Source organism: Chrysochloris asiatica, unplaced genomic scaffold, assembly GCF_000296735.1.
Source record: "Chrysochloris asiatica unplaced genomic scaffold, ChrAsi1.0 scaffold00028, whole genome shotgun sequence".
NCBI classification, from domain to species: Eukaryota; Metazoa; Chordata; class Mammalia; order Afrosoricida; family Chrysochloridae; genus Chrysochloris; species Chrysochloris asiatica.
Window position 1 is genome coordinate 7,887,020 of NW_006408546.1, and position 24,502 is coordinate 7,911,521.

A 24,502-nucleotide genomic window follows, 5' to 3' on the forward strand; every position below is an offset into this window, starting at 1 on the left:
TCAACACACAGCCCCTCTCCCTCTGCAGGTCCAAAGTCCCCAGCCACTCCATCTCTCCATGTCATCATCTCTACCTCCATCTCTGGTGTCACTACTTCTGTAGGTAGGGTCCCTCCCGCACTCCACTTTTGTCCCTTGATGGTCCTAGGGCCCTCCACTTCTGGACTGCAAAGTCAACCACTCCCCTCCTTTTGTTTTAAAACATCTAACTTTACATTTTCAGCCCTCACAGTCAGTTCTGATAGCAATTATTCACTATTATACCACAAGAGACTTATCCCCATCTCCTTTCACTAGCCGCCCCACCCCCACCCCAGAGAGATTGGCTACTACTCAGTGGAGATTCTACTTTCCTCCACGCCCTCTGGATCTAGGCTCCCTCTTGAAAGCTTCTAAGCCAGTCACTTCTTGCCTTTGTAGCCCCTCACACACACACACACTTTGAATAGCCAGTGTCTAGGTTGCCCATCCCAGTGTACTCTGGGTATGGAGGGGGGGTGGGAATGATCCTAGCTATAAAGATTTTTTCCCTCTTTTGAGCTACTGTATCCATAGGTATAGTTCAAGTTCATCACATTGTATTAGATTACTCTTTTTTTTTCCTCTTCTTTCATTTTCTAGTTGTGCTCTGATCATCCAGTCATTGAAGCCAGTGGGTATTATCTGCAGGTGTGGGTGTTCTTGTGCATATGCCCTCTCTTCTTATAAGCTGGGTGCTTCACTCTCCACTCTAGTCCTCTGTTGCTATGTCACTGACTCTGGACCCAAGAGTCCCCAGGTCTGCCATACTGCTGACCAACCAGGTCTCCACCTGGGTTTACAGGAATCTACTGAACGTCGTAGGGCTTAGCTAACCGCTTCATTGCTGTTTTTCCCTCATTTCCCCTTATCCGTGACGAACGTGGTCACCATTCAGAATTCTTGTCTGCTCATGTATTCCCATTGGGTCTTAGTCTTAGAAACAGGTTTTCCCTGAAGGGACCCAACCACTTGCCTTGATGTCTCCTTGGCAAGTAACTTGCTTGATCTTGTAGTAATCAATCAGACTTCCATTACTGTTTTGTATTTTTCCTGTCAGTCTTTCTTTCAAGAAGTATCGTCTGTTCTTCTAGTTGCTTCAGGTTGGTCTGCCTGTTCTTTCGAGTGGAATTTCCCACCTCAGAAGATTTTGGGTGCGGTTCAGGATTTCACCTATGGTCTTATGTAATGCAGAGGCTCTGCAGGAAGTCTCTCTTTTAGGTATTCCAAGAAGATACTTCTTGAAAGAAAGCCCAGCAGGAAAACTCAAAAACAATCACAGCAGTTCAATTGACTACAACAAGAACAAGCAGGTGGTTCCCCTGGGAACCGTCAACGCAAGTGGTCAGGTCCCCTCAAGGCAAACCTCCTTCCAAGACTGAAACTCAAGTGGAATACACAAGCAGGCATGTGGTCTTACTGCTGACCCCAGTTGGTCACCGATAAGGGGAAGTGGGGGAAAAACAGCATTGAAGTTGTGAACTAAGTCCAACCACATTCAATAGACTCCTCTTAACCTGGATTGCCACCTGGCTAAAGAGCAATATGACGAGACCTGGGGACTCCTGGAACCAGGGGCAGGGACATGGCCCCAGAGGACTAGAATGGAGTGTGAAGTGTCCAGCTGATATGAAGTGAGGGGAGATGTACATGAACACCCACACTTGCAGATAGTACCCATTTGACCTGGAATCAATGGCTAGATGATCAGAATACAACTAGAGGAAGAAAGAAGAGGAAAAGAAGAAAAAAGGAGTAGCCTTCAATTGGATGAATTTGACCTATGCTTGTGGATGCAGTATGACAAAGGAGCAAAGAAATCTTTACAGTGAGGATCATTCCCACTCCCTTGGTACACAGGGTCGACAAGGATGGGGACCTAGACATCGGCTACCCAAAATGGGACTATAAAGGCAAGAAGTGACTGACTTACAAGCTTTCAGTAGGGAACCTAGTTCAGGGAAAACTAGAACCTCCACTGAGTTGTTTGCAACCTGTCTGGATGGGGTTGATAAGAGGTGAGGGGGAAAGGACTCCTGTGGTTCATTAGGGAATGATTGCTATCAGGTCTGACAGTGAGTGTTGGAAAGGTAAATGTAAATGTTTGGTAACAAAAGGAGAGGAGTGACTGATTTTTGCAGTCTAATAGCTGAGATTCCTGGAACCCTCAAGGAAGGAAGTAAAGTGAAGTGTGAGACCCTGTTTGGGGAGGCAGTGACACCAGGGATTGAGGCAGAGATGATGATGTGGACAGAAGGAGCAGCTGGGGACTCTGGACTCAAGGAGGGAGAGGGGCTGTGTGCTAGTGGCTGGGGGTGGGGGGCAGTCGTGCGGGACATACCCATTTGGTTGTTTGATGATGCATGCAGGGAATTGTAATCATTGCAATGAAACATAATATGATAGGATGAATGTGAGGATAGTGGATAATGTTCTCCAATGTAAACTAACACACAATTCACAATAAAAACTTTAAAAAAAAAATCAAAAGGGCAGCATTTACTTTAGGACAAAGTTGAGAAGTGATGGGAAGCTGGCTGGAATGGAAATAGGAGCCACAGGGAGGAAGTGGAATTACTGTTGTGTATGGAGAGGATTGTAATCATTGAGATGAAACATAGTGTATGATTTGTGTAATGTGAAACTGATGATCTTGTCTGTAAACCTGCACTCAATTCACAACATAAAGTTGTATGTGGATGGGGGAGGTAAGGGTATTTATGAATTATTTCTGAGATCCTAGTGAAGACTGTGAGAATGTATTGTTACATTTAGAAATTCATGCAAAAAGTTTTCATTTTAAATGGTTTTGAGATGCTAATGTTGATATGTAATTAAAGTATATAATTCTTGATTTTATGAAGTTATAAATTTGTTTTTAGAAAAGAACTAAATTATTACTCTTTGCTTCAAGGAGAAACTGAAGAATTTTCCTTTAGTGAGTTTTTAAATCTACAACTGATACTGTTTCAATCTGTTAGTAAACAGTGGGGCAAAGAAATCAGAATCATATTAGCTGCTTTTTTGTTGTTGTTTCTTTAGCTCTTTCCTTCTTTCAGCAGAAATGTCTATTAAAATGTGTAAGCCCTAAAAAAAAACAAAAAACACAAATGTTTTTGTTGTTGTTAAGTGCTGTCAAGTCGGTTATGACTCATGGCGACTCTGCACAGGGTTTCCGAGGCTTTAAATTGTTGTAGGAGCAAAAAGCCTCATCTTTCTCCTGTAGAGCATCTGGTGGGCTCGAACTGTGGATCTTGTGGTTCCAAGTCCAGTGTTTATTGTATGGCGCTACTATACTCCTTTCAAAGAAATGTTGTTGTAAGTGCCATCAAGTTGGTTCTAAATCATAGCAACCCTGGTAGTGAATTTAAACCATCAACCTTGTGGATCATACCAACTTTGCTATCCAGTACATTATCTCATAGTGCCACACCAGGATTCCATTCAAAGAAATAAACATCTATAATTTTAAGGTAAATTTGCTTCTGAAAGATGCAAATAACCATCCCAAATATTTGGAATGATTCACATATTCTTTCATTCATTCTTACATGTTTTAAAGAAGCATTTTGTGCTCCTGTGTCAGACCATGAACTCAGTTCTGAGGCTCCAGTGGCTCCCCTCAGAAGCTCACAGCCCACGAGCAGTGACCTCTACCCAAAAGAAAAACTTAAGCTGGTTGCCATTGAGTCAGAGGAGAGCTGCTCCAGAGTGTTTCCAAGACTATATATCTTTATGCAAATGGTGTCATCTTTCTCCTGAGGAGAGGCTCATGGGTTTGAACTGTTAACCTTGTGGTTAGCAGACCATTGCTTAACCCACTGTACTACAGAGCTCCTAAAGACTAATTACAGCCTTAGAAACCTTGTGGGGGCATTTCTGTTCTGTCCTAGAGGGTCACTGTGAGCTGGAATTGACTTGACAGTAATAGGTATATGTTGTTGTTGTGAAGTGCCATCGAGTTAGTTCCGACCCATAGCGACCCTGTATAGGATTTCCGAGGAGCAGCTGGTGAGCTTGAACCGCTGACCTTGCAGTTCAAATGGCTATGCAGTCTGGCGCATTAACCCACAGCACCACACCAGGACTCCCATATATGTGTGTGAATATATATATGTATGTATGTATGTAATAGATTATTTACAGAAAAGTTACAAAGGTAGTATAGAGTTCCCATGTACCCTATACCCAGTTTTCTTATTATAAGCATCTTCCATTACTATATATATTTGTTGTAATTAATGAGCTAATATTGATTTTAGTGATTTTTTAAAAATAATATTTTGTGTTTTCTGTGAATGAGATATATTATTGTTAGCTAGAGTCCATGTTGTTGTTGTTAAGTGCTGTTGAGTCGGTTCTGATCCATAGCAACCCTGGATAGGGTTTCCAAGAAGCGACTGGTGATCTTGAACCACCAACCTTGCAGTTCAAACCACCTTTGCAGTCCAGTGCGTTAACCCACAGCTCCATACCAAGACTCCATCTTGAGTGCATACTTTACTTAAATTTCTTTAGTTTCTACCTTATATCATTTTTCTGTTCTCGGCTTCTCTTGGCTATGACAGTATTCCAGACTTTCCTTGTTTTTGGTGACCTGGATAGTTTTGAGGTGTCCTGGTCAGATCTTTTGTAAAATGTTCTTCAATTCAAATCTATTTTAATGTTTTTCTCAGGATTACACTGACGTTATGGGCTTTGGGGAGTGAAGCCACAGAGGTAAAGTGTTGTTCTTATCACATCATCTCAAAGATACATAATATCTACATGATTTATCACTGTTGATACTGACCTTGGTCACATGACTGAAACAATGTTTGTGAGGCTTCTTTGCTATAAAGTGTGGAGCCTTCTCTATCAGTCTCTTCCTTCTAGTTTAAGAGAATGCAAGGCAGTCTGAATTGATGGCATTTGTGTTCTTTTCCATGAGGTTAATAGGCTGTTCTGTGAATTTTAACATTCCTGTTCTTTTATTAAAGGCTGAATTGACCTTTTCATCTATTTATTGCCAATTCTCATTTTTGTTTGTTTGGGGAAAGTATTATAAAAACACCTTTGGTGTGTGGGTTCACGCCCATGTCAGAGCTTATTTTATTTCTTTCTAGAATACCAGCTCCTTGAAGGGGAGGTAGCTATGTCTCTAATGCAAAGGGGCTTCAAAAAGTTCATGGAAAAATAAAGTTGAAAGATAATGGATTTTTTTCCATGAGCATTTTGAAGTCCTCTCATAGATGGACACCATAGATGAACCTACCACTTTATCCCATAGTCCCCCAGCCCACCAAGTACCTGTGTGTCACCAAGCCTTATAAAACTCAGTGTGATGTATTCCTTCCTTCCTTTAGGGGAGTCTATAGCTATGAATCAAAGATACCATTATGCTGGAAAAAGAGACCCAAACTGAACTGTTTCCCTCACTCTTAGTTTGGGCAGGAACAGATGACGTAAGGGAACCCAATACAAAACTGGTCTGTTAAATTCCAGCACTAAAAAAAAAAAACCTGGTGTATGAATTCAGGATGGTCACTGAAAGGCCTTTGGTTGTGCTTCACTGTAGATAGCATTCTTGTTACTGTTGCTGATTAACACACTGCCACAGAATGTAGGGCATAAAGCAATCGTAATCGTTCATTTTGCTCATGAATCTGACATTTCAGTAGAGATCCCTTGTCTCTGTTCAACCCCCGCTCAGCTGGACAACTTGACTGAAGCCGGGGGATTCTCTCTCAAGGTGGTATACTCAGATGGCTAGTAAGTTGCTACTGACTGAAGCTTAGACTGAAGAGCAGGGGCCTCAGTTCCTTCCAGATGGGCTCCTTCCATCGGCTACCAAGGCTTCCTTACCACATGGCATCCGGGTTCCAAGAGTAAGCATCCCAGCAGAACCAGGAAGAAGCTATACCACATTTTATGACCTGACCTCAAAAGTTTTACAGCTTCACTTCTGCTTCATATATATTCACAATAACATTTCACTGTTTCCCGACTCTTACTCTTGACTTTAGCAAAGCAATCAACACTTAGGTCTATGTTTTCATGTAACTGAAGCCCCTGACTTAGTTTAGAAAAAAAAAGGGGGGTGATACCTTCTTTCCTTCTTCTTCCTCATTTTTGCTTTCTTCTTCGGCATCTTTCCTCTTCAAATCCATGAAGTCTTGATGTGTCCGTTCCTTTTTTATGATCTATTTATTGCCCCACATCAGTGATATGAAAAAAACACAGGAGATACAAGTGCAGTTCACCATAACTCAAATAGACCATAAATCAGATACTACTGTTGTTATATTCCATGTTCTGGTCTACATGAGGGAAATAACAAAACCACACACAGTTTCTGCCTTCTGGAAGCTTAACATTCAGGCAGGGAAATAGATTGGACACTGGCCATTTCAACTCAGGAGTGATGCTTGCTCTAATAGTGATAAGATTAGAGTGTTCCAAGCACACTAAGAGGAACTACTAACAATCGTCAAGACCCACAAAGCCTTCCCAGAGGAGTCTAGGTGGAGAGTGTTTCTCCCAAGTTCAACAGTATGATTAAAGCAAAAAAGTTGAAGCTGAAGAGAAAAGGGAAGACTAGTTGTCTCAATTGCTGCTACACGGGTAAAATTGTATTTATTAATTATAGTTTCAACAGTTGTTACCGTGATCCACACAGTCAAAAACCTTTGCATGGTAAACATCTTTCTGATAGTCTCTGCTTTCAGTCAGGACCAATCTTACATCAACAGTGTAGTCACTCTCCCATGTCCTCTTCTGAATCCAGCTTGCATTTCTGGCAGGTTCTTTTTGGTGTACTGTTGTGGCGTTTTTTGAATTATCTTCAGAAAAATTTTATTTGTGTGTAATATTAATGTTTGTCCAATGATTTCTCCATTCTGTTGGTCACCTCTCTTTGGAATGGGCACAGATAATGAATCTCTTCCAGTCTGTTGGCCAGGTAACTGTCTTCCTTGGCATAGAAAAGTAAGTGCCCCCTCTCCAATGCTTCAGCAATATGTTGAAAGATTTGAATTTATATTCCATCAATTCCTGGAGCCTTGTTTTTCACCAGTGCCTTCAGTGCATCTTAAACGTCTTCCTTCAGTACCATTGGTTCTTGGTCACCTTAACATCTTCTTTTGATGTTTTCTGTAACATTCAGTATTTAGCCTATAGAATCCTTCAGTATTTCAAGTCAAGTCTTGAATTGTTTTGTTTTGTTTTGTTTTGTTTTTTTCAGTTCTTTCAGCTTGAGAAATGCTGAGTGTGATCTTTTCTGTTGGTTTTCCAAACTCTAGGTCATTGTTCATTATGATACTTGTCTTTGTCTTCTCAAGCTGCGCTTTGAAATTTTCTGTTCAGCTCTTTTACTTTTGAGTCTTCTATTCACTTTAGCATCTGTACACTGGAAATCAAGTTTGAGTCTCTTCTGACATCCATTTTGGTCTGTTCTTTCTTTTCTGTCTTTTTAATGACCTTTTGCTTTTTTCCTGTATGATGTTCTTGATGTCATCCTATAACTCTTCTAGTCTTCAGTCATTGGTGTCTAATCCATCAACTCTGTTCTTCAGATGGTCTCTAAATTCAGCTGGGATATGTTCAAGGTCATATTTTGTCTCTTGTGGACTTGTTTTAAACATGACAAGCTATGGATAACATTATGAAGAATGGGTATTCCAAAACACTTCTTTGTACTCCTGAGGAACCTGTACACAGACCAAGATACAGTCATTTGAGCAGAATAAGGGAACACTGAATGATTTAAAATCAGGAAAAGTGTGCACTAGTGTTGCAGTCATTCACCATACTTATTCAATCTGTATGCTGAGCAAACAATCCAAGAAGCTGGATTGTATGAAGAAGAACATGGCATCAGAATTAGAGGAAGACTCATTAGCAGTCTGCACAAACCTAGCTTGTTGGAAACAAATAGGATTTAAAATACTTGCTGATGGAGATCAAAGATCACAGCCTTCAGTATGGATTGCACCTCAATGTAAAGAAAAGAAAAATCCTCAACAATGGACCAGTAAGTAATATCATGAGAAATGGAGAAAAGATTAAAGTTGTCAAAAACTTCATTTTTCTTGGATCCACAGTTAACACTTATAGAAGCAATAATCAAGAAATTACATGATACATTGCATTAGGCAGATTTGCTGCATTAGACCTCTTGAAGTGTTTAAGAGCAAAACTGTCAGTTTGAAAACAAAGGTGCAACTGACCCAAGACAATATGAATGGTATTGTCAGTCATCTCATATGCCCATGAAAAGTGGACAGTGAATAAGGAAAACCATAGAAGAGTGAATGGTATTGAAGAATAATATTAAAAGTATCAAGGACTGCCAGAAAAACAAACAAATCTATGTTGCTAAGTACAGTCATAATGCTCCTTGGAAGCTACAATGGCAAGGCTTCGTCTCTGCTACTTCTGTCATGTTATCAGGAGGGGCCAGTTCCTGGAGGATGACATCATACTTGGTAAAGTGGAGGGTCGGTGAGAAAGATGAAAACCCCCAGTGAGATGGATTGACCCAGTGCTGCCAGCAGTGGACTCAAGCATAACAATGGTCAGGACTGAGCATTGTTTCATTCTGTTGTACATGGCGTTGCTATGAGTCAGAACTAATAATGGCATCTAACAACAGCAACAAACAGTTGTTGGAGTCCTGATGTGGTGCTGTAGGATAAGCTCTGGACTGCTAACCACATGATTGGTGGTTCAAACCCACCAGCCACTCCTCGGAAACCCTATACAGGGTCACTCTGAGTCAGAAACAACTCGACAGCACTTAACAACAGCAAATACTGTTAGTATTGTTTTGTTATTTCCCATCTTTATAAAGAGTCCTGGTATGGCACTGTGGGTCAGTGCCCTGGACTGCAATGTCAGTTTGAACCACAAGGTTGGTGGTTCAAGCTCACCAGCTGCTTCTTGGAAACCCAATACGGGGTCGCTATGGGTCAGAACTGACTCAATGGCACTTAACAGCAATTTTTATGAAGTGTTCCTCTATAGAACATTTTTCTGGATTAAATTTTTTTCTTAGTCCCCAGGATCTCTTGGGCACCCAGAGTCCGAGAAACCTGAGTTTAAATCCTGGCACTGCTGTATGGTGGATATTTGGATTTAAACAAATAACTATGTTATCATGGAGCTGATGGGAGGACATCGACTGCCCCACTCCCATGAAAGGACCATCTCTTGTGGGTCTCCCTCTCTTTCTCTGACCCTCCATTTTGCCAGGCATGATGTCCTTATCCAAGGACTGGCCCCTCCTGATAACATGTCCAAAGTATCAGAGATGAAATCTTGCCATTTTTGCTTCCAAGGAGAAATTCGGCCATACTTCTTCCAAAATAGATGTATTCACTGTTTTAGCAGTCCATGGTATACTCAATATTTTTCACCAACACTTTAATTCAAATACATAGATTCTTCTACAACTTGTCTTATTCATTGTACAGCTTTCACATTCATAGGAGGCTATGAAAAATACCTAGTCTTGGATTAGGTACACCTTAGTCCTCAAAATGACATCTTTGCTCTTGAACACTTTAAAGAGGTCTTGTTCAACTTATTTGCCCAATGCAATATGTCATTTGATTTCTTGACTACTGCTTCCATGAATGTTGACAGTTGATCGGAGCAAAGTGAAGTCTTTAACAGTACTGGGATGACTCAGACAGTGGGAGGCTTTGGCCAGCTGAGACCCCTCAGGTGCTCCTCTCCCTCTTAACGTGTCTCTCCACATGTTGGCTTGTGGGCACCTGGACATCATATAGGAGAGAAAGGTTTCCAGGGTGAGCACTCTATGAGAAACCTATAGAAACTATTTGCCCTTTTTAACCTGACCTCAAAAGTCATGGTATCACTTCCACCTTGTTCTCTTCTTCAAAGCAGTCACAGAGGCCCTCCTAGGTTGAAGGAGAGGGGAAATAAACACCCCCTTTTGATGGGAGAAGCATCCTACACCCAGTCTAAGATGATTGAAAACTTCCAGACTCTTATGATTGTCTGTCACAGGGTTTAATGATAGTAGAAACTGTCTAGAATTCTGTTTAGAGGTGTAAGGAACATTTCATTCAGGTAACAGATAGGCCTTGTGCATGCATGTGTATCACACACACACTCAGTAAGGGTGTGCATTGAGATGCCAGGATTGGGGAAGAGGAGAAAATGAAAGCAGGGGATTGCTAACCCTTATGCTGTACAATTACAAGATCTTCCCAGTCACTTAGAACATAAATGTAGTCCGGTGGATTTTTTTTTTTTTTTTAAAGAACACTAAATGTATCAGAGAGAGTCCCAAAGTGGAGATAGAAGAAAACAGATATGAAAAAAGAAAAGTCAAGAGACCAACAACAGAAAGTCTCTTCACAAAAGATTGCAGATCATTGCTTTGCCTGTGGAGAGGGCAGCCTGGGTAGGCGGGAAGAGCAGAATGGTGAACAAAGGCTTTAGAACATGTGGACCCTGGAGCCAGTCTGTGTGGCTGTAAGCTGCTTCTTATACCTCCTCTCGTGTTTTCTTTTCCTCAGTTGCAGTTGTTCTTGTTAAGTGCCGTCACGTCAGTTCCAATTCATAGCGACCCTGTTTAGTATTTGCAAGGAGCAGCTAATAAGTCTGAACTGCCAACCTTGATGTTCAAATGGTCCAATGCTTATCCTACAGTGTGCTACTAGTAATATTAGCCACCTCACCAGGTTGCTTGGTGGATGAAGTATGTCCATACCAGCTTAGCTCTTTGAACAGTGTATGAATGGTACATAGAAAGCACTCAGTCCATTAGCCATTTCTCCCTGACATCCTCTCCTTGCCTTTGCCAGATGCAAATATCATGTCCAATATGGGCTGTGGGCAGCCAACCAACCAAACAGAAGGATGGGGGTCTGTTTCCCCCTTAGGTCTGAGGGAGATGTGTTGGTCCAAGTTTGTTATGTGTTGGAATTCTATGTAGGTGGAAGACTTCTCACAGCTTCTCGGCTCCCATGAATCCACGGTTTGCATTCTACCTCCCACTTGTCCTCATTCCAACATATTTTAAAAATCAGCTCCACCTTTCAAGCACTGTCAAACTAAATTTTACTTTTAGTCTCTCTTGCATATTTAGAATTAGAACCTCCAGAGTCCTATTATGCAAATGAATGCAAACGATATGCAAAGAGTAGTGGCCCGAGATTGTGGGGAGGGGAGAAGTGAGCAAGCCAGCACAAAGGGCCTTGAATGAAAATTTGCATCTGTTTAGGAGCGTCCTGGGTAGAAGGCCTTGCACATTTATTGGGACAATGTGTGTCTCATTCAGTCATTAACCTTTTATATCAAGGAGGAGAGGTAAGCTCTTGTCAGGTTTCCATATTGAAGGTGACAGTAGAGGTTGGAGATGGTGTTTAGACAGTGTGACATTGTAGGGGTGTCTTATGTTACTTTGAAATAATGTCCCAGGCATGGTGTATGCTGTGTCCCCAACCAGCTGTGTGTCCTGGGACATCTCTAAAATGAGGGGGTTAATTAGGTGAACTCTCACTGTGCCATCTAAATGCCACCCTCCAAGTGAAAACTCTTTGTCCCCAGGATGGCATTATCCATTTATCATGCCAAAGATTGACTCTGATGTCTAAAGAAGAAAGGGCTGAGGAGTATTTTAACAGACTTAAAGAGAGAGGAAAATGGCCTCAGGAGATGCCGGTTACTTGGGGGTGGGGGGTGGGGGAAGCAGTGTCAGCAGCAAGGCCACCTGTGTTTCCTTATTACCCTGTAAGTCTTACAGCAAAGAGTCCAGTCATCTGCTTCCCACTAGGGAGGATTTTAGCCCCTGGAAAGCTCATGGTGGGAAAGTCAGTGGAATTTCTTTCCCTGGGTATCATAAAGACCAGGATATAGTGACCCTCTGCCTCTGGAGTGCCGTGGAAGTGTTCCTGGAGGTGGGGGACCCTTACCCACCAGTACCTGCTCCAAGGGTCAGCTGGTGTCTCTCAGAAAACTTTGAAGCACCCTTAACACTTCTGTCAAAAGGCAGTATCCTCATCTCTAGTCTCTAATTCTCTGGTAGAGTAGTGGTTACAAATTGGGCTGCTAACCTCAGGGTCATTAGTTCAAAACTACCAGCTGTTCCACGGGAGAAATATGAGGCTGTCTGCTCCCATAAAGATTTATAGCCTCAGAAACCCTGTACAGGGTCACTATGAGTCGGAACCAAATCCACAGCACATGACAACAAGTCTCTGATTGTATCCGACAGCTCTGGTGCTCTGCCTCAGGAATCCTCTGAGTCCACAGTTTTAACTCCTACTGTGGCTGCAGCAGCCAACTGGGCACAGGAATCATAATAGCCCTCAGAAGGCTCCAGGGCTTCTCGGACTCAGCCAAGTGATGTCTGTGCTCAAGCATGGAAGTGTAGTGGAATTAGCACCCATAGGTGGCAGTGGATTGGTTGGGTTGGGGCTCCCTTGACCAGCACAGCTCCTCGGAGGTCCCCAGCAGGTGTGAGTAGCCCACCATGATCATAGATGACGCCTTGGATTGGTTTTCCTTGCTTCCTTCATCTGAGTGCCCTTGGGAATACACTTCCTAACATGCACTCTCTGTACACAAGCCCTCATTCCAATCTCTGCTATGTGAGGAAACCCCAAGTACAAGTACAGTAGATACTTAGATTGAACTTAGGAGCCAAACAGGATTGTAAGGGAATGTCTGTCACAGCATCAGAAGTCAGGACCTTAAAATTGTCCTGGGAACATTACCTAGTCTGCAAGGGCTGGACTCACTCTGAGCCAGTCACAGAATGGTATGCATGATTCTTTCTATGGATGTCCTCTTCTTCCATCTGTATCATTGGTGGAGGTTGACTGGGAAAAGCACACATTCCAGAGACAGCCCTGGTTTCAAATCATACTTCTGTGGTGTGACTTTCAACATAGTACAGAGTCTCCCAGAGCTTCAGTTGAATACCCTGTGGAGTGGTTATGCGACCAGATGAAGTGCTAGAGCCAGGCACAGAGTCCACGTGCTTAGGAGTGACTTGAACACACAGAGCATACTTTTGCTGTGTGGTCTGAGCCATAAATGCAAGTTTAAAGAAAATACATTACTTAGGGCAAATTGATGATCCTAGAGACGGTGGGTGCTACATTCTGTTTGTGCTACAGTCCTCAATCTCCCCACATTCATTCATTTAAAGGGGGGGGGGGCACTGCTCACCACACCTTTAATGAGGAAACTGTCTCAGAGGAAGTCCTCCTCGCTGCTTTCTTGAACGTCCCTAGAGCCCCTGTCTTCCCTTCTCAGTGCCTTGGCTGACCATCCCAGACACCCAGAATCACAGCGAGAATACCCACTATGTTCATTTGTCATGCTGGAATCTCATGGAGGAGGGGCTTGGAGAGTCACTAGATGGACACAGAGACCTCTCCCCATGGTCTACGAGGCTAGTAGGGATTAGGGTCACAAGAGTAGGATTACAAGAGTAACCAAGAAGAGGGTACATGTGATTCAGGAGTTGCTGGCGAGTCACAACCAGGCCTAAGGGCCTGCCAGACCCCTCCTCGCCGTAAAGCCCAGTTCAGTCCAACCCATGGCATGTTCTCTTATAGTGTGTAATCTGACCAAGTCGTATAGTGTGTAATCTGAGTCTTCTGTCTCACAGTTACATGAGGTTTTATTTTTAAATAAAGACAATATACTGTTGTAACTAATAAAGTCCACACATATTTAGAAGTGTTTTTAAATAGCAAGGTTTTGACTTTGTGGCACTCAGTGAACATTAAAGACTTTCACACAAAATCCCTGATTTTATTTTTAAAGTTCAAAAGGGCCGGCCACTCCTACTCAAAAACATTGAGCAGACAGCTACGTGCTCAATGTTTTTCCACTGTGAGTTCAGCCAGGCGAGCCTCATGGGAAAAGCAATGAAGCAGGATGACCACCATGATGCCTGCTGGCATTTGTGGGCTGTGTCTTCTACTCCAGATCTAGGTGCCCTGTCTCTAGACCCTGTCTCCTCCTACCTGGTACCAAAACATCTCTGCCTTATTTCAGGAATGTATGTGGATTTGTACGAGCCATTAAAGCTCAGTTATTTCCCTACTCATCTCAGTGTCCTCCAGGGTTAAGGAGAGGGTGGGTCCTCCTAAATTGTCAGTGAATGGATCTGAACAAGCAGAAATCTATCTATTGGTACCTCTGTCTAGTGTATAAACAGAGGCTTCAGAAAAGGACTGTAAGATTTGGTCAGCTCTGCCTGCCCAGGCCCTCCTCCTCAGCTCAGTATAATTCGGGCAGAGCTGCCAGCTTCCCTAGGTGGAACCCTGGCCCTTCGTGGCAATGTGAAAGCCACAAACCCCTCTTCCACATCCTAAGCTCAGCCTGTTCTTACAAGATAACCTTGGCCATAGGATTGAGTGCATATTTCAGAGGCGGTTTAGCTGCCTCTGGGTCTCCTGATGCTGTCCCTACCCCACATAGTTTCTCTGTCTTGTTTGAGAGTGTGATCTCCGGAATGTTGCAACATTTCTCTCCACCCCCATGGCTTTGCAGGGTCCTGGGTAAGGAAGGCCCAGCGCTGGTGTTTCATTTCTTCTCTCTGTTTTCTTCCCAAGGCTTCTTCCTGATCTGGGCACTGACTGAAGCTCTGGTACTTGCTGTCCAGGATTCATCTTCCAGGGAATCTCTTCAGGTCCTCCCCTCAGCCACGACTCCAGGCGCCATGGTGACAACACCCCCCAGCTCTACCAGACGCTCATCCACGGTGGATCTCCCTGTCTCTGTAGCGATTCTGACATACCATGATGATGGACCCCCCTCACAGGCCACAGCACCCACAGCAACAACACCGCTGCCACATTCAGTCAGACATCCTTCTACAAACCCCATCCCTTCCATCACGGTGACAGAAACCAGCCCTCATTCTGAAGGCCCCCTGCACAACAGGCCCCCTCCTGCTGTCATGGCAACCACATCCTCCCACTCAGAGGGCCACCCCCCAGAGGAGGTCACACCCACCATCCTGCTGATGAAGCTAACAGGAGGCATCAGTCGTCCCCCAGGGGAAGCTCTGCCCACTACCCTGCTGATTAAACCAACAGGAGCCACCAACCACCCCCAAGGAGAAGCTCTGCCCGCTACCTTGCTAACAAAACCAATAGGAGCCACCAACCACTCCCAAGAAGCTCTACTCACTACCCTGCTTACAAAACCAACAGGAACCACCAACCACTCCCAAGGAGAAGCTCTACTCACTACGTTGCTGACAAAACCAATAGGCGCCACCAACCCTCCCACCACAGCACCCATCCGGTCTACCACACGCCGCCCCCCAAGACCACCAGGTTCTTCCCGAAAGGGAGCTGGTGGTTCTTCACGATCTGCCCCACCTGCCTCCAGTGGCCACTTGGGGAGGAAAGAAAACCAGCGAGGGCGAAATCAGAGCTCCACACACGTGGGGCAGAAGCGACCCCTGGGGAAAATCTTTCAGATCTACAAGGGCAACTTCACAGGGTCTGTAGAACCAGATCCCTTGGCCCTCACTCCCAGGAACCCACTGCAGGGTTACTCGTCTTCACCAAAGGCCCACACCGGGGCCGCAACCACAGCACCCAGCAGTACCTCGTGGGCTTCTTCCGCCACCCCACTGGTGCTTGCAGGGAACAAACCAGGCCTTAGTAGAACAGGCCAGGGGGGTGGTCCCACCATCACCAGCCAAGAAGGGGAGCTGAATGCCACAACAGCCTCAGGTGCCCCTACTAGTCCACAACCTGCCCCAGTGCCTTCTCAGCATCCCCTTGGTGACCCGCAAGACAGCCCCAGCCACTCCTGGCTTACTGTCACCTCTGGCACCAACAGACCTCTCTCTGCCAGCTTTGGGGTCTTCACAGCCACCAGGGGGCCCACCCAGGCTGCCTTCGATGCCAGTGTCTCAGCCCCTTCCAAGGGGCTTCCTCAGGGAGCATCTACAAGCCCACTGGTCCCCACAGGGCCCCCAGTGGTCTCAGAAAGCACTGTTTCCCAAGCTGAGGAGGAAGCTGCAGCCACCTCCTCCCTGACCAGCAGAATGCCCAGTCCTCTCTCCACAGTGGTGTCCACAGCCACAGGGAACTTCCTCAACCGCCTGGTCCCCGCTGGGACCTGGAACTCTGCAACAGTAGGGAACATCTCCCATGTGGCTGAAGGGAACAAACCGCAGCACAGAGCCACCATCTGCCTGAGCAAGGTGGACATCATCTGGATGCTCTTGGCCATCAGCGTGCCCATCTCCTCCTGCTGTAAGTACCTCACCCTCCTCTCCCTCTACCCTATTCAACTTGCTCATTTGCAGAATTCAAGTCCACTGTTGCCCCAAACTGGGCAATCTTCACCATATGAGCTACAAAAATTCCCACAATCACAGCAAATAACGTAGTAAGACAATACTCATAGGTCATTCCTGCCTCTGGTCCTCGGCTCTGCCAGGCCATGATTCTGTGTCCACTTACCACAAAGTCACAGCTCCCAGGAGTTGGGGAGGATCTTGCCGACAGTCGAATCCAACTCTACATTTTACAGAAAGAAGCATCAAGCTAGAGAGGTAAGGTTGCTCATCGACGGGTCCCAGAGCTAGTGATCAGCAGGGCTGGGATATCCTGTCCTCAAGCCCAGTGGTCTTGTCACTGTACCACCCCGCCACCCCCACCCTCAAGGTTGGCCTTTCTCCCTGATTGTCTCTATCAGTGCCTGTAGCAATGTGACATTGAGATACTACAGGTGAAAGTTGACTCTTCTAAATATATATCCTCTAAGTAACAAGCCTTCACCGTCCTCTACTACTCTTTCATCATCCATCTTGTTTTTCCTCTCCTCTCTTCCCTCATCTAATCACCTTTGCCATTTCTTTCTCTCTCTTCCTCCAAGAAAAAAAGAAGAAATGGAACTTTTATTTTGGTGGGAAGTTTTATTAGCCTTGGCAAAAAATATAATTCTTATTGCTAAAATAAGACTTGAGAATAGCACGTGAATTTTACTAGCCTTCCACTTCCAGGTTGTAGTTGTTCATGGGTAATGTAAGCCGGATACAGTGTGGTCCTCAGAGTTGGAGGCATTTATTTCCACTGGTACGCAGGGTCTCCCCCAAGGCTATCTGCAACCCCATGCTGCTGCCCGACACTGTTCATCTAGAATCAGGTGGCTTTCTCCCTGATGCCTCTGTAAAGAGTTCCATCTCTCAGGACCTTTGTTGGTGTGGTTAAGTGCCATCAAATCTGTTCTAACTTTGTATAGGGTTTCCAAGGAGCACCTGGTGGGTTTGAACTACTGATCTTGCAGTTAGCAGTCTAGTGCTATCCTACAAAGCCACACCAGGACCTTCGGACATCCTTTATGCCTTCCCCATATACTTGGCCCTAAATTAGAATCTCTCTGCTAGACTCACAGGAAGCTTCCATACCCCACCCCAAATAGTTATCATTCTACTACCTCCTGAAATCTCCTGGGGATGAGAGCACCCCACCCCACCTCTTACTCACTGGGCAGCCGTTCTCCTTTGCCCTTTCCCGTTACTTCTCCACTACTTTGGAGGACTGACGTTTGCCAGCTTGTAATTTCTGTTCCATGTTCTAAGCCTTACTCTCTGAAAGGCCACCAAAGAAGTCCATGTAACAACCCCGAAACACCTGAATGGCTCTCAAGAGTAGTCTTCTCTTTCCTTCAAGTCTCAAGTCTTCCTCAAGAGACTGCATTGCCCTACCCCTCAGAAGGGCCTCTGGTGTCCCTGTTCTTCACAGGATGCATGGTGGCTTCTTTGTCTGGATACTTGTCCCAGTTGAGGAACCTGTTTTTTGTTTGTTTGTTTGTTTTCTTAAATGATTTATTGTGAATTATGTGATAGTTTTCATGGGAGAACATTGGTTTAACATTCATTCTATCGTATATCGTCTCATTGCCATGGTTACAATCCCCTCCATGCAGTCCTTCCCCCGTGCCCGCCAGGTCTTCAGCACACAGTCGCTCTCCCTCTCTGGATCTAAAGTCTCCAGCTGCTCCATTGCGCCACATCATCATCTCTGGCTCCATTTCAGGCATCACTGCTTCTCTGGGTAGGGTCCTGCTCTCTGCTCTTCTCCCTTGATGGTCCTAGGGACCTCCGCTCCTAGACTGAAAAGTCAATCACTCCCCTCCTTGCTATAAAACGTCTACCTTTACATTTCCAACCCTCACAATCAGTCCTGATAACAATTATTCACTATTGTATCACAAGAGACCCGTCTGCACTTCATTGCATCAGCCCCGCCTAGTCAGATTGAATACTACTCACTGGAGATTCTACCTTCTTGAGGAACCTGTTTTTGCACCAGCTCCTGCTGGCTTTATGAGCTCTCACGTCTCCCCACTGACTCTCACCCCAATCTCTAGTGGAATGAAAGCCTGGAGACTTTTCACAGAGGCAGCTGTTGAACTCGCCCCACTTCCCTACCCCAGCCTTCCTAATTTTCCATTCTTTACGTACGTACGTATAGAATGCTTACATTTACTAAGTGAGCTTCCATTAATATCATCATTCCATCCCCAAAACAGACTAGCCGGAGGAATAAAGTAAAACCAGAAACAAGCAAACAAAGCGCTCAAGGTAGCTCTGGCTGTCATCTACTCCTCCCATGTGGGGAATAAGTGTCCAAGGAAATAGTTGGACCAGAGTCCCAATCACAGAATGGGTCAACCAGATCTGGTGGTGGAATTTGTTTGACTGGTTCAATGTAATATTTGCCGAATGCTCATTCTGTACCAGGCACAGGGAGCCACAAATGTGTGTTGTGGCTCCCTCCCCACTGAACTTCCCTCTTTGTGTGGGCTGGACACACAGAATAGGACTAGTCAGCACACCCACCTAGATTTTGCAATTCTACAAACTCCTACCTCTCTCCAAACCCTTCTGCTAGGTATGAGTTCAAAATCAGAGCAGGAAAGCCTGTGGGTTGCCTAAACCATGTATACAAGTATCAGCCAAGACAGGAGCAAGGATGGAATCTGGAACAGTGCCTCAGGAATTCTGGCACTCTGACAGGAAGCTTCAGTGCTAGGGATGTAATACATACTTTCTAAAGGAAGATACAAACTCTTGTTCAATGTGGACTCTAGATAGCACCTTGGAATCACAGATCCTGCCTCCTTTAGTGTCTGTCTTGTATTTCCACATCCACCTAAGAATCACTCCTGGACTCACCAAGGTACCTGCCTCAGCCGTACCTGCTTTCACATATAGCTCTCCATCCTTAGTCGTGGCCCCTGACTACTGTGGGATCATTGTTAACCCAGTGAAGGCCCCTGTGTGAGCAACATCAGAGAGAAGAATTACTTGTCCCGCTTCAGAACGCTGTGCTCTTTCAAAGCACGGATACGGTGAACATCTAGGCTGTTTAGAGCCCAACCCTCCCTCTACTCCTCAGGCCTACAGACCTACTCATGGTGGCTCTGTCTGTCCTGACTCATCCCCTGCACTGATACCAAAGTGCATTCGGAGGTTTGTTCAGACCAGGACTGGCACTGCGTCTCTTCATGCACCAGATGCCAGAGCTCAAGTGCTTAGAGGTGAACATAGCACATCCCAGGCCTCCACAAGGAGGCACATGCTCAGTCCCACCTGCCCTTCCAGTTCATGATCCCGTCCCCACCCCAGGTTGGAAGGATATATGTTGGTCAGAAGAGAGAAATGCTGTGTCTCCTGAGCCATGCCAAAGACTCACAGCCACACAGATTTGTGGGTGTGCTGAGAACAGAAATTGGTTCGGTCCAGGGTGCACTCACTGTAGCAGGGGAATCTTGTGGCTCCTGAGCTGGACTCTATTGCCACCGTCAGGACATACAGAGCCCACCATTTCCTGCTAGAGGCATCTGGTGCTATCTGTGCCCGTCCACGCTTAAGCATGTCTTCACGTAGCCTCCCCTGTGAGATTTATGGAGGGTGAGAGCAGAAAGCTATGCCAGCTGTTTTTCATGTTTTTCATCCTCGATCCAAGTTGAGCCTGGCCCAAGCAGAAGTGGCACCTCTAGACAGGTGAAGAGCCACTGATACACCTCACCCTAGAGCCGAGCGGCCCCCTGCCAGACATAGGGTAAATGTCCTTTAAGTATTGGTACAGCAAGGAGAGATAACATATCCATATGTCCAATAATGGCTTTGAGGACTAGATTAGTTATTTAGTAAATTTTTGTCAGATTTGAATATATACCTTTTACTCATAGGTCCAAAATTAATTTGTAAATGTTACCTAACAAAACTTGGGTCCAAATTATTCTTATTTTTTTCTTGTAAGTTTTGATTGTGAATTGAGTGGTAGTTTACATGGGAGAACATTGGTTTTACACTCATCGTATTTAGTTTCATTGCAATGATTACAATCCCCTCCATGCATCATCATTCAACAGAATTTGCTTCTATTCCTTCTGGTTTATTGTTGTTTTTGTTGTTGTTGTTTTTTAATGTACACAAAAACACTCAGTAATAAATAATTTAAACCACCAAAAGGCACATTCTGTAAGTCTGCCTTTTGGCTGCTAGCACACAGCCTTTCTCTTCCTATAAGTCTAGAGTTCTCAATTGCTCTCTCTTTCCATGTCATCATCTCTACCTTTATCTCTGGTGTCACTGCTTTTCTGGTTAGGGTCCCACATTCTACTTATGCTCTTCTCCCTTGATGATCCTAGGGTCCTCTGTTCCTTGAATGTGAGATTAACTACTCCTCCCTTTATGTTACAAAACTTCTACCTCTACAGTTGTGACAACTGCAGTTAGTCATGATAACAGTTACTCACTACTGAATCATAATAATCATATTCCCATCTCCTTTCACCAGACCCATCTAGACAAGATGAAAGCTATTCAATGGGGATTCAACCTTCCCCCGCACATTCCAAAATTAAACTCCCTCTTGAAAACTTGTAAGCCAGTCACTTCATACCTTTCTAGGTAGCAAATGTCAAAGTTGCCTGTCCCTATCAACCCTGCATACAGAGGGGATAGGATGAAAACTCCTTCCCTCTCAGTTGGTATTTTGAGCTACTACATTCATAAGTATGGGTCAAGTTCGTCAAATTGTAGCAATTTACCCTTGTTTCCTTAATCAATTTTTTTTTTTTTTTATCTTCTACTCAAGTTGTGAGCATCAAGCCACCGAAGCTAGGTCAAACAGGTACTATCTGCAAGTTTGGGCATTCTTGTGTGTTTCCCCTCATTTCCTATCAGCTGGAAGCTTCACTCTCAGCTCTGTTCTTCTGTGGCTACATCCTTGTCTGTGGGCTCAGGAGTCCCCAGGTCTCACCACACTTTGGACCAGCCCCTGCTCTTCACTCTCTAACCTCCAAATCAACAGGGGTCTATGAAACATGATAGATCTCAGCCCATATCTTCATTGCTGCCTTTCCCCCACTTCCACTCACCAATAGACCAACGTGGTTGCCAGCAAGCTTACATGCCTGCCTGTGTGATCCCTCTGAGTTTCAGTCTTGGAGGGGAGTCTGTAATGAAGGTTGCTTCCATTGATGGCCCTATGACAAACAACTTGCTGTTCTTGTAGACTGCCTTTTTTTTTTTTAATATTTTATTGTGAATTGTATGATAGTTTACATGGGAGAACATTAGTTATACATTCATCCTATTGTATATCATTTCATTGCCATGGTTATGGTCCCCTCCAAGTATCATCAACCAAACCTGAAAGCCTGCCCCCTGGTCATCAGCACACAGCCCCTCTCCCTCTCTGGGTCTACAGTCCCCAGCCGCTCCAACTTTCCATGTCATCGTCCCTGCCTCCATCTCTGGCATCACTGCTTCTCTGGGTACGGTCCCGCATTCTCCCTTGATGGTCCCAGGGACCTGTGATCCTAGACTGCAAAGTTAATCACTCCCTTCCATGCGACAAAATGTCTACCTTTACCTTTCCAACTCTCATAAGCAATCCTGATAACAATTATTCACTATTGCATCACAAGATTCACTATTGTATCACAAGAGACCTATCCACATTTCCTTTCATCAGTCCCGCCTAGACAGATTGGATACTACTCAGTGGATAGTCTACCTTCCTCCATGCCCTCTGGATCTAGATTCCCTCGTAAAAGCTTGTAAGTCAGTCACTTCTTGCCTTTGAAGCCCCTCCCCTCCCCCCCATTTTGGGTAGCCAATGTCCAAGTTGCCCATCCCTGTCTACTATGTATGGAGGGGGTGGGAATGATCCTAGTTGTAAAGATTTGTACCCTCTTTTGAGCTACTGCATCCATAGGTGTAGGTCAAGTTCATCAAATTGTATCAGATTACTCTTTTTTTTTCCTCTTCTTTCTTCTTCTAGTTGAGCATTGAAACCACGTCAAGTGGGTATTACCTGCAAGTGTGGGTGTTCTTGTGCATATGCCCTCTCTTCTTATCAGCTGGCCACTTCACTTTCCACTCTAGTCCTTTGTGGCTATGTCACTGACTCTGGACCCAAGAGTCCCCAGGTCTTGCCACACTGCTGGCCAACCAGGTCTCCACCCAGGTCACAGGAGTCTATTGAACATTGTAGGGCTTAGCTCACAACTTCATTGCTGTTTTTCCCTCACTTCCCCTTATCGGTGACAAACGTGGTCACCAATCAGAGTGTGTATTCCCCACTGAGTCTTAGTCTTGGAAGGGGGTTTGCTCTGAGGGGACCCGACCTCTTGCCTTGATGTCTCCTGGGCAAGCAATTTGCTTGTTCTTGTAGTAATCAGTCAGTCTGCCTATATTGTTTTGTATTTTTCCTGTCAGTCTTTTTTTTTTTTTTTTTAAGGTTTTTTATTGTGGATTGAGTGTTAGTTTACAGGGCATATCATCAGTTTTACATTCAATAAATCATACACCTTGTTTCATTACAATGATTATAATCCCCTCCATGTACCATCAGTTAACAGTATTTCTCTCTATCCACTTTAGCTTTTTAAAAACAAACAAACAAAACACTCAGGCATATATAATAATTTACATCTCCAAAGGGCACATTCTGCAAGTCTGCTCCTGGCCACCAGCTCTTAGTCCCTCTCTTCTTAGTCCATGAATCTAGAGTCCTCAGCCGCTCCCCCTCTCCATGCCACCATCTCTACCTCCATCTCTGGCGCTGCTCCTTCTCTGGATAAGGTCCCACATTCTGCTTGTGCACTTCTCTCTTGATGGTCCTAGGGTCCTCTGTTTCTGGACTGCAAGATTAATCTACCTTTACGATTGTGAGAGTCACAATTAGTCATGATAACAATTATTCACTATTGAATCTTACGAATCTTACCCCATCTCTTTTCACCAGACCCATCTAGACAAGATGACAGCTGTTCAGTGGGGACACTTTCTTTCCCCTCACACTCTTAAACTAAACTCCCTCTTGAAACCTTGTAAGCCAGTCACTTCGTGCCTTTATTGCCCCTTATTTTAGATAGTAACTACTGCTCTGAGTATAGGTCAGGTTCATCAAATTGAAGCAATTTACCCTTGTTTCATTTATCCATAATTTTTTTTTTTTTTCTTGCTCTAGTCAAGTTCTGATTATCGAGCCATTGACGCTAGGTCAAAGGGGTACTGTCTGCAAGTTTGGGTGTTCTTGTGCATCTCCCCTCACTTCATATCAGCTGGATGCTTTATTCTCAGTGCTAGCCCTCTGTGGCTAAGTCCTTGTCCAATTGCTCAAGTGTCCTCAGGTCTCACCACACTTTGTACCAACCAGCCCTTCCTCTTCTCTCTTTCATCTCCAGGTCAATGGGATTCAATGGACTGGGGTTGAACTCAGCCCATTTCTTCATTGATGCCTGCCCGCCTCTTCCACACACCAGTAGACCAATGTGGTCGCCACCAAGCTTACATGCTTGTTTGTGTATTCCCTTTGAGTTTCAGTCTTAGAGGGGAGTTTGTCCTGAAGGCACTTGATTGCTAGCCTTGATGTCTTCCTGGCAAACAGCTTGCTTATTCTTGTAGTAGCCAGTCATGCTGACATTTTTGTTTTGGGTTTTTCCTGATGATCTTTCTCTGAAGATGTATCTTCTGTCACTGTAGCTGTTCCAGTCTTCTTGTCTGTTCTAGTGGGAATGTTCCACCTCATAAGGTTCTGGATGGGACTCAGGATTCCACATAAGGTCCTATACTCTGTAAAGGCTTTGCATGAGGCCTATTTCACTGGCCAAGTTGTTGAACCCCTTTAAGGTATTCCAATCAGTTATAGGCTGAAGGCGGGCTTACAAGTTTTCTCTAATCATGTTTCCCAACATTCCTTTCTATCCCACTCAAGTGTCTATTTTACAATAGTAGGCAAGGGTTCATTGAGCTTATCTTGAATGCTTATATTTTCACTTTTCAGGATGTTAGGAAATTTTTCTTCCAGAAGCTCTGTAATTATCTCCTCTGTGTACTTGTGTGATTGTTCCTATTCTGGAATGCCAATAATTCTTATGTTATTGCTCTTCATGTTATCCAACATGAATCTTAGGCCTTCTTCAGATTTTTTTTATCCTTTTTTGTGTTTGTTCTTCTATCTTAGTA

At 44.5% G+C, this 24,502-nt stretch overlaps 1 protein-coding gene across 1 annotated transcript in view; it reads left to right on the top strand.

The window, feature by feature from the left end:
* TMEM108 (transmembrane protein 108) overlaps positions 1 to 24,502 on the top strand; it is a 65,133-nt gene that overhangs the window by 6,000 nt on the left and 34,631 nt on the right. Inside the window, exons 3-4 of the mRNA XM_006846640.1 lie at positions 14,601 to 15,007; positions 15,245 to 16,262. Of these exons, the coding sequence (XP_006846703.1) occupies positions 14,601 to 15,007; positions 15,245 to 16,262 (1,425 nt within the window). The remainder of the gene's footprint in view (positions 1 to 14,600; positions 15,008 to 15,244; positions 16,263 to 24,502) is intronic.